The 10,926-nt window shown below is 44.6% G+C and overlaps 1 protein-coding gene across 2 annotated transcripts in view; it reads right to left on the reverse strand.

The window, feature by feature from the left end:
• TXN (thioredoxin) overlaps window positions 1-10,920 on the reverse strand; it is a 12,677-nt gene extending 1,757 nt beyond the window's left edge. The window contains exons 1-3 of one of the 2 annotated variants that reach the window (XM_011954597.1): window positions 10,871-10,920; window positions 5,554-5,658; window positions 5,014-5,073 (exon numbers count right to left, since the gene is read on the reverse strand). In XM_011954597.1, the coding sequence (XP_011809987.1) occupies window positions 5,014-5,073; window positions 5,554-5,658; window positions 10,871-10,894 (189 nt within the window). In that variant the 5' untranslated portion in view covers window positions 10,895-10,920. The remainder of the gene's footprint in view (window positions 1-5,013; window positions 5,074-5,553; window positions 5,659-10,870) is intronic. The other variant, XM_011954598.1, reaches the window with a different exon arrangement.
• Between the last annotated feature and the right edge of the window lie 6 nt (window positions 10,921-10,926).

Raw genomic sequence — 10,926 nt, forward strand, 5'->3', positions numbered from 1 at the left:
TTGAGACTAGCCTGGCTAACATGGAGAAACCCCATCTCTACTAAAAATACAAAAATTAGCCAAGCATGGTGGTGCACATCTGTCATCCCAGCTACTTAGGAGGCTGAGACAGGACAATTGCTTGAACCTGGGAGGTGGAGGATGCAGTGAGCTGAGATCACGCCACTGTACTCCAGCCTGGGTGACAGAATGAGACTCTATCTCGGGAGGAAAAATAAAAAGACTTTGTGGATTCTCAAACCTTGCTGCAGTATCAGAATCACCTGAGGGATACTACAAGTTTCCCCATCAACCCCTATCTTAAACCATTACAGTTAAAGTCGAGCTTCAGGTGACTCTGACGCTCTAACTTTTGAAAGCCATCCTACTGAGAAAATCCACAAATTCCTAACATTGCAAATTGGGCTAGTTGATTCATATTTTCTCCTCTCCTAGAAGTGGCTCTTGCTACAGCTAAAGATTCTTCTGCAGCTCAAAGGTAATTGAAGTAACAGACATTCCTCAACTGTGGAATGCTAAATGAGAATTCTTGTAATACCCCACGCTCAACGCATTGTTCATGCTGTAAGAGGGCAAGGTTTGGAGGACAATACCATGAAACTGGTTTGGTTTGGAACCCAATAGGGATTGAAAATGTCAGCCAGACACTCAAAAGAGGACTGGGAAAGAAATACAGTACTCAGCACCTAAGCAGCAAAAGCTATACAGGACAGCAAGCGAGCAGGCAGGACTGTTGAGAACCAAATCATGGAAACCAACAGAGAACTCTCAAGGGGAAGAAAGGCCAGCTACAAACACTATGACGACCTCTAGGATGGTGGTTGGCACTACTGTTGAGGAGTTCTTTCTACGTAATCTTTACTTTTTCTTTTAATGCTGGACACCTGCTGAGAATGAAAGTACAGGTTCCAGTAAGAGGCACAAGGACAGTAAAGGCTGGAATAAAAATGGCAAGTGTTTATTGAATGCATACTATTGAAAACTCACTCAAAGTAAGGGTCAGAGGGAGGTCACCATTTATAAAATAAGTATCATAACCCTGTTGGCTGTCAGAGAAATAAGGTTGGTCTCATTTTCAAAAGGGCTACTGCTGATACTTTTCTATGAGTCTATGGAGGCAAAGTTAAAGTTCCCCAGTTTGTCAGAGGGTCACTTCAAGGTTTTAAAAGACACTTTCAGGCCAGGCACGGTGGCTCATGCCTGTAATCCCAGCTCTTTGGGAGGCCACAATGGGTGGATCACTTGAGGTAAGGAGTTTGAGAACAGCCTGGCCAGCAAAGCGAAACCCCGTCTCTACTAAAAACATGAAATTTAGCCTGGTGTGGTGGCAGACGCCTGTAGTCCCAGCTACTCGGGAGGCTGAGGCAGAATTGCTTGAACCCGGGAGGTGGAGGTTGCAGTGAGCAGAGATGGCACCACTGCATGCCAGCCTGGGCGACAGAGTGAGACTCTGTCTCAAAAGAAAAAGATACTTTCAGGGTGATGAGAGTGCCCCAAGCAGACATGAAGGAGGAGCTGTGTTATACGGAAGTCCTTGAGAGCTTTGCACACCTATAGTAATGCACCATTTAACATTTGGTCAATGACCAAATGTAATGCACCAATTAACATTAGGTCGATGACAGATTGCATATATGTGGTGGTCCCATAAGATTATAATGAAGTTGAAAAATTCTTCTCACCTAGTGATGGGTTAATGTCATAGCCCATCGCATTAGCTGGTGCAAACAAATCTGTGCTGCAATTACATAAAAAGTATACCACTACAGACTGCTTTATCTATGGAGGAGACATTCTTTTGTTCCTTTACTTTCTTTTTTTTTTCTTTTTTGAGCTGGAGTTTCACTCTTGTTGCCCAGACTGGAGTGCAATGGCGTGATCTCGGCTCTCTGCAACCTCCGTCCCCTGGGTTCAAGTGATTCTCCTGCCTCAGCCTCTCAAGTAGCTGGGATTACAGTCATGCACCACCACGCCCGGCTAATTTTGTATTTTTTTTAGTAGAGACAGGGTTCCTCCAATGTCAGTCAGGCTAGTCCCAAACTCCTGACCTCAGCTGATCTGTCCACCTCGGCCTCCCAAAGTGCTGGGATTACAGGCTTGAGCCACCGCGCCCGGCCCCTACTTCTTTACTTTCTTAATAACCTTGCCTTCACTTAAAAAAGCATATCACTACAATTATGTACAGTATATATTACTTGATACTAAGTACAATTATGTACAGTATATACTACTTGATACTAAACAGCTAGATTACTGGTTTTTGTATTTACTATACTTTCATCATTAATTTAGAGTGTATTCCTACTTATTTTATTTTATTTTTTTTTTGAGACAGAGTCTCGCTCTGCCGCCCAGGCTGGAGTGCTGTGGCCGGATCTCAGCTCACTGCAAACTCCGCCTCCCGGGTTCACACCATTCTCCTGCCTCAGCCTCCCGAGTAGCTGGGACTACAGGCGACTGCCACCTCGCCCGGCTAATTTTTTGTATTTTTTAGTAGAGACGGGGTTTCACCGTGTTAGCCAGGATGGTCTCGATCTCCTGACCTCGTGATCCGCCCGTCTCGGCCTCCCAAAGTGCTGGGATTACAGGCTTGAGCCACCGCGCCCGGCCCCTACTTATTTTTTTAAGAAGAAAGTTACTATTAAACAGCCTCAGGCAGGTCCTTCAGGAAGCATTCCAGGAGAAGGCACTGTCTAGGTTGTGTAAGTACACTCTACGTGTGCACAACCAAATTGCCTAACATTTCTCAGAAGGTATCCTCATCATCAAGTGATGCATGACTGTACTTCCCAAAGGCAGTAAGAACACCTGTCCTCAGTACAGTATGGTGCATTGCTCTGCCTCAAGAGACTGACTTCACCTTCTGTGCTGCAGTCCCATTACCTGTTCAATGAGGGTGCTAATAAAAAATATTCTTATAGTTATTGTGAAGATTAAATGACATAGTGCATGCAAAGGGCTTATCATGGCATCTAGCACCTATTTACTTTCACAAAAAAATCAAGGCTGGGCGTGGTGGCTCATGTCTGTAATCCCAGCACTTTGGGAGGCCAAGATGGGTGGATCACCTGAAGTCAGGAGTTTGAGACCAGCCTGACCAACATGGTGAAACCGTCTCTACTAAAAATACAAAAGTAGCCAGGCATGGTGGTGCATGCCTGTAATCCCAGCTACCCAGGAGGCTGAGGCAGAGAACTGCTTGAACCCAAGAGGCGGAAGTTGCAGTGAGCCGAGATCACGCCACTGTACTCCAGTCCAGGTGACAAAGCGAGAGTTATTATAACTGTTATTCTCAAATGTTAGTCTCAAAAAAAAAAAAAAAATCAAGTTGTTATCTGATAGGATCAGTGGCAGTTAGAATTTCTCTACTCCAGGTGCAATTTTCCCCTAGCTAAATTGACCTTAATAGAAGAAATAAGACTAAGTTTGATTAAAAGAAGGAACAAGGATTTTTTTTTTTTTTTTTCACAGAAGTGCAATTGCACTCTTTTTCTCTTTTTTTTTTAAAAAAACTCTGGGACACATCTAGAACAGTAACTTAACAACCATGCCACATTCATCATTCATTCTACACCTATACTACATGCAAGGCAGGTGTGCTAGGTGAAGGGGAAACCAAGGTGAATTAAGACAGGGTACCACCCTGATCCTAGGAATCTACTGAGACTAATGGTAAAGGACAGACATAAAGATCATTATAATAATTGCCAAGATTTACTGAGTACTTAGGGCACACGAGGGGGTAAGTGGAGAAGGGGTGAAGCTCATGACAAGGAGTTAGTCAGGTAGGAAAGGAAAGGACAGACGAGAGGGAGGAGACAGCACAAGCCAAGGCAGGGGTTGCCCAAGGTACAGAGTCAAAATATGGCTGAGAATATGCAATCTGGGGTTGCTGCGCCCTCCCATGTTTAGAAAGCACTGCCATTTGCCTGTTTTAAGTGACCCTTCAGCCTTTATTGGACATTCCATGTTTGCTCAATGAATAAGCAACCTTGGGAGATTGATGTGACAGGTCTTAAGGCTCAAGGAAGAGGAGTGACTGGCCTAAAAGCAGAAGCCAGTGAGCTAGGACTGGAAGACAAGTCCAGCGCCTCTGTTGCCACACTGCACCCCTCCCCCATCGCCTTTCCTTCTCCACTGGGGCTAAGTGAAAATGCTCACTTATCTGCAAAGGGCCCCGAAGTGATACCTCTTCAACAGGCTCTCCTAGGTCAGCAGTCATGTGCTAAGCATCGTATCTATACCCACCATAAGACAGGATCCTCTAATGGGTAGTGCTTAAGGTCAAGAGCTGAAAAGCCAAACTACTTCATTTTAAATCCTAGCTCAGCCACATACTCACTGAAACTTCATGAACAAGCTGTGTTTCAGTTTTCTCATCTATAAAATGGGGATGATAACAGCACTCAGGATTAAATGAACTGATACTTAAAAACTACCCAGAATAGTGCCTGGCATATACCTAGTGCAAAACAAGTATTCATTAAATAAAACCAAACTTGGAATTTCCTCCAAATTATTATCTCAGGTACCTTGGTGTTTGTTTACCTGTTAAAACATTTGTGGCTTCTAATTGACTAAAATCAACCAAGACTAGAATAGGCTTGCAAATGCAGGTTCTCACGCTACTGCAAGTTCACAAAGAGCCGTACAAGCGGTCTCATAATTTGGTGACCCCATCAAGCCTATGGATGTAATGATCATAGCTAAATTCAATCTCTATTTATTGAGCATCTCAGAGTGTAAAGTAGAACATAGGGTTTTAGAAAGGTGGGTGGCCAATAAGATTCAGAAGTCTTACTGATTTATTTGTGTTTACTTTAGGATGTGATATACAGCTCCTGATAGCTAGGATTAAGCTCCTAACTTACCTGTTCTTCTGAGATAGAACTTTTTAGATAGGATTACAGTTCTAGAATTATTTGACATATTTATGGAAAAAAGCACTGTGCAATTCAGAGGAAAAGGCCAATGTGAAAAGCTCAGTAGTATCTCATATTTCCAGCTACATACCTGACAGTCATCCACGTCTACTTCAAGGAATACCACGTTGGAATATTTTTCAGAGAGGGACTGGAAAATTTTAAATGAAAAATCCAAAAAGATTTAGAACTAGGTAACAGCAATCAATGTACTCAAGCTTCTTAAATGAAAACTTAATAAAAGTAGAGACTAATTAAAGATCCAAATATTTAGATCTTTGGAGACATAGATCTAAGAGACATAAATTTTCTCTAAATCAAATTTTTCCTAGTATAAAACAGTTTGTCATATCAAACTCTGAGGCTGGGATTTCAAATAAGGCCCATGTTTCAATGTGGGGAAAAAAAGAACTATTTAAGACAAAATTAACTTCTAAAATTTATTTTCAATGGGCTACATGTATCAAACCTAAATTATTTGTTATACTACTGCTTCTAGACCAACGATCCAGCCAAAGAAACCCCCCTCCCACCAAAACCAAAATCCTTTAACTGTCTTTCTTTCCTACCTTTGTGACCACCAACCCATAAACACAAATCTCTTACAAAGCAGACATTGTTTAATACTCACATGAAAGAAAGGCTTGATCATTTTGCAAGGCCCACACCACGTGGCTGAGAAGTCAACTACTACAAGTTTATCACCTGCGGTGCTCAAGGCTTCCTGAAAAGCAGCCTAACAGCAAAAAAAGCTTATGTTAAATAAATAGTTAAATATTAAACCTTCAAAAGAAAGACTCGACACAATCACACAAAGTACATTTTGGAGGACCTCCTTTCAGGACCTACTTTTTAGCCAAAAAAAAAAAAAAAAACTCCAAACAAGCCAAATAAAACTCTGTTTGAAGAAATTCTATACATTGTTGATAGTGTTACTTGGTAAGATGAAACAAGATATAATGTGTAGAGCATACTGATATTCATGTCTTCATGACTATTTTATAAAATATTGTGAACTGGCTAATTTCTCTTTCCACCAAACAAAAGGAAAATAAAAATAGATATTTGTACTAAAAATGTTTCCATGTCAAGGCTAGGTATATGGTAGACATTCACTAAACACTTATGGATTATGAAGGGGTCACCTGAAGTCACAAAGGCATAGGATTTTGCAATTGAAACATCACAAGTTACTTAAAAAAAAAAAAAGTTGGCTGGGCATGGTGGCTCATGCCTGTAATCTCAGCACTTTGGGAGGCCGAGGTGGGTGGATCACTAGGTCAGGAGTTCGAGACCAGCCAGGCCAATACAGTGAAACCCTGTCTCTACTAAAAACACACAAAAAACTAGCTGGGTGTGGTGGCTCACGCCTGTAGTCCCAGCCACTGAGGAGGCTGAGGCAGGAGAATAGCTTGAACCCAGAAGGTGGAGGTTGCAGTGAGTCAAGATTGTGCTACTGCACTCCATCCTGGGCAATAGAGGGAGACTCCATCTCAAAAAAAAAAAAAAAGCTACGACTTTTGATTAAACTCATTTGTCTATGGTAGACCATACGAAAATCTAAAATTTTTTGAAAAGTCAAGGAAACTAACCTTCCCCAAACCTCAACACTCAGACATCACTGTTGACATAAGCATAATGGGGTTTCCAGAGTTGAGATCACACGTTTACCAACTTTTGATTTTTGCCCTTTATTTTAAAACTACACCCTCATCATTCATTAAATGAAAATTTTAGTTCCTCATGAAGGAAATTTTTCTTAGATATTGTTTTTCATAAGGAATGCTTGTTAAATAAAATTCTTAGTAGAAATGATGAAGAAATCTCTTACCAGTAACTTCCCTGAATTATTTACTATCTAGATACTGTAACCCTGGGAACCGAATATTCTAGTTACCAAGGACTCGTTTTGTTTTGTTTTTGAGGCGGAGTTTCACTTGTTGCCCAGGCTGGAGTGCAAAGGCCTGATCTCAGCTCACTGCAACCTCCGCCCCTGGGGTTCAAGTGATTCTCCTGCCTCAGCCTCCCGAGTAGCTGGGATTACAAGCCTCCACCACCACGCCCAGCTAATTTTTGTATTTTTAATAGAGATGGGGTTTTGCCATGTTGACCAGGCTGGTCTTGAACTCCTGACCTGAAGTGATCCACCCGCCTTGGCCTCCCCAAAACAAAGGAGTCATTTTAACCACAATTAGTCTGTTAGTGCTGACCAAACCCAAAAACCAAACCAGAGCAATTAAGATAAATCAAAACATAAACATCTATATCCGAAGTCTAGGTTTTCTTCAAGGAAACAACACTGGTCAAATAGGTTTAATAAAAAATGAACATTCCCCGCCCCCCGCCGCCACAAGAGGTCCCATAAAGAAGGAAATCAAATAAATAAAACACCATAGGCCGGGCGCAGTGGCTCAAGCCTGTAATCCCAGCACTTTGGGAGGCCGAGACGGGCGGATCACGAGGTCAGGAAATCGAGACCATCCTGGCTAACACGGTGAAACCCCGTCTCTACTAAAAATACAAAAAACTAGCCGGGCAAGGTGGCGGGCGCCTGTAGTCCCAGCTACTCCGGAGGCTGAGGCAGGAGAATGGCGTAAACCCGGGAGGCGGAGCTTGCAGTGAGCTGAGATCCGGCCACTGCACTCCAGCCTGGGAGACAGAGCCAGACTCCGTCTCAAAAAGAAAAAAATAAATAAATAAATAAATAAAACACCATAAGATAAAAAACCAAATAAACAAGAAAACACTAATGTGACCTCAGGTAGTAATAGTTACTTCTCTAGATTTCTAATTTCTACCTCATGTTTTTGGGAAAATAATTCACAATTGGTGTTCCTGAGAAAGGTAGGACAACACTTCCATAAATTTTTCAGTTATGCAAATCCCTCAACCCCACCCCTAGAGGTGGAGACATGGGGAGGGCTGCAGCAGGGTACATTAGAAGTATAGCAATTGTTTTTCCAAATCATCACTGATTGTTCCAATCAATTTCATTCAAAGCCTTCCCTAATGTGATTTCCAAGAAAGTTAAACCAGGCATCCTTTACTGCAAGACCCAGGTGAGACAGGAAAAAAGGTCAAGAAATGCCAACGTCTGGAATAAACATTTTTGTTTTTTTAACATGATTGACCCTCATTAAAAACTTGAGATTACTTTCAAGAGGGAAGGTATTTCAAACATACTCAAGGCTTTTCCAAAACAGTTCTGAATCAAATTTAAACACAAGTACCTAAAATTCTGAAAAGAGGCATGCAACAATAACTTTTAGCCTAAATGAACATGAGTTACACCCCAGGTATGTGCAGGCTTCACGTACAAACTCTCTTCTGATACTTCCAAATGGGTATCAGCTTGAAAATTATTCGAGTATATTACTAAGAAGAAATCATAATTTCCAGCTCCCAGAAACTAACAGTTACTATTAACAAATGTCTCCATCACTGACACCAATAATCTGGGGGAAGCAAAACAATGTAGTTGGGGTAAATAGGAGCAGAGTCTAAGATCTCTTTGCTTAAACATACCTACTCTGAAGGTAGTAAGTGTGAGTGGTTTCTGAAGTATTTAGCCAAGTGCCTTGTGGATGGGAGTTGAATAAATGGTAGGTGTCATTCTTCTTTTTTTTTTTTTAAAGTGTTTATTTCTTCCTCATCACATTTACAATCAATTATTCCATTCCTCTCTGAAATAGATCCCAGTTGGCCCTAACGTACTAACAGACTGCCTCAGAAACAGAATTGTTCTCAATGACCAATGATGCCAATTTAGTCCATTAGGATGAAAACGTAAGATGTATTCAACATTTACAAATAACAGCCTGGGCGCGGTGGCTAACACCTGTAATCCCAGCACTTTGGGAGGCCGAGGTTGGTGGATCACCTTAAGTCAGGAGTTCCAGACAAACCTGACCAATATTGTGAAACCCAGTCTCTACTAAAAATACAAAATTACTGGGCATGGCGGCGCATGCCTGTAATCCCAGCTACTCAAGAGGCTGAGGCAAGAGAATCGCTTGAACTTGGGAGATGGAGGTTGCAGTGGGCCAAGATCAAGCCACTGCACTCCAGCCAGGGCAACAAGAGCAAAACTCCATCTCAAAAAACAAACTAACAAATAACAATCAGATTAGTGTAACTTTTGATCAATGACTTTGGATTGTTACTTTGAGGATTGATTATCAGGGCCTGTGGGCCCCAGGCTGTAGTGCTTTTTTTTAAAGTTCCTGTCACCCTTGTACACCTTTGTCACTGGTAGAAGAGGAAGGTGCCACCATGCTCTGACAACTGGGAGGACTAAACTGTGCTCCAGAAATCCTAATCAACTTTCTGTTTGTAGTAGCTGGATATTGTGACAACTAACATAGACCACTCAAAGGTCTTCTGGCTCCGTGGAGGGGGTTCTCAGCAGTTCGGTTATACTGAGGTTGCCAGACCCTGGAGAACAGAATCCCAGCCCCACTCCCTTCCCCAGGAATGGACTAAAATTTGTCACACAATAGGTGCTTGGAAAAAAGTATATGAAAGACAATTCACTACTAAGGATCTTTTCAACACATGAGGGCTGCTAAAATGAGAATCCCACTAAGAAAATACTGATTAAGAGGAAGATAAAAGACGACAGTGGCAATCAACATATGAGGAAAAAAATACTGAGAGTCAATAACAATCAAAGGAACAAAAGGATCGGGGACACATTGCAGACACACTTCTGTTTCCGAAGCCCACCCGGCACCAAACAGGTCAGGGCACCCAAGGCAGGCGAGGACCCGCCCTCCCCTGCTTCCCGCGGGTGGGGAGGGGTAATCGCAGGGTAGGCGCTGGCGAGGGGTCTTCTACCGTTCGGGCAGTATCAATTTCCTCCACTCACTTTTCTGACGCTGCATTTAACAAATATTTCTGCGATGGCTACATTAGACGCTGCGTGTTAGGCTCTGAGTTTCCCAGTCTGGAAGGTTTTAGGCTTGCAATAACTTTCGAACATGGGAAGTCTGTTTTGCCTTGGGCGTTTTTAAGAGGACAAAACATCGATCGGGATACCGATAGGTCGGCGAGCAGGGGCAGGGCGCGGCTGCACCCAGGAGGAACCCTGGCTCCAGCAAAACCCACCGACTGAGGGTGAATCACGGACGGGCAGGGCAGCCGAGGCCCCCGGGCCCAACCTTGGGGACTGAGTCATTCCAAAGCCACTGCTGCCGGAAACACGCCCTGCGCCACAGGAGTCCCGTGGGCGCGGCCCGGACCTCACTTCCTCGCGGTCACCTGGGGCCCTCTGGCCTCCTGGCCAGACTTGCACGTGCCAGGGGGTCTCCAGCCGCAATCCGCCTTCTTAGTGCGGATACAGCACGCGTCACCTTTGGAGCCGGGAATGGGTGGAAGCAGCCGGGGGTCTCCGGCCTAGACCAGCTCCCAAGGGAGATCACTATCCCCGCTGCGGGTGGATCACTTCGCATACGGAAAGGCAGCGGCGGCCAGTGACCCGTGCCTTCTGCAAGGGGCCTTCTCTATCCTTGCCTAGGGCCTGAATCTGGATACAGAAGGGGGCCAAGGGCGGACCCCTTCTATTCCCTCACCTTCCTCCAGTCGGGGTTGCCCGGACGGGAGGGTGCAGGAAGGGCAGCGTGGGGACTCCTCACGCTGCCCGCGCTCTCACATCTCCCGGGCGCTCCCCGCGTGCGTGCAACCCCCCCAGGGCACAGGGTGCTGGCAACGCTGGATACAGCCACTCCGCCCTCCAGGGGACCCTCGTCCCTCTCTTCCCTTCCGCTAGGGCAGGCTCCACCGCCTTGGGCGCGCCCAGGCCGCTGCTTCCCTCAGTCCCAGGCCGAGACGCCGCGTCCCTTTCCCCCGGCAATGCAGAGGGGCGGCCTCCGCATCTCCCGCCACCGCCTTCCCCAGCTACAGAGGCCGCCCGCGGCGCCGGCGCCCTGGCCTTCCCCGGGAGCGCGTACCTTGCTCTCGATCTGCTTCACCATCTTTGCTGCTGGGGTCTGAGGAGCGGCTGTAA

Source organism: Colobus angolensis, unplaced genomic scaffold, assembly GCF_000951035.1.
Source record: "Colobus angolensis palliatus isolate OR3802 unplaced genomic scaffold, Cang.pa_1.0 Scaffold386, whole genome shotgun sequence".
NCBI classification, from domain to species: Eukaryota; Metazoa; Chordata; class Mammalia; order Primates; family Cercopithecidae; genus Colobus; species Colobus angolensis.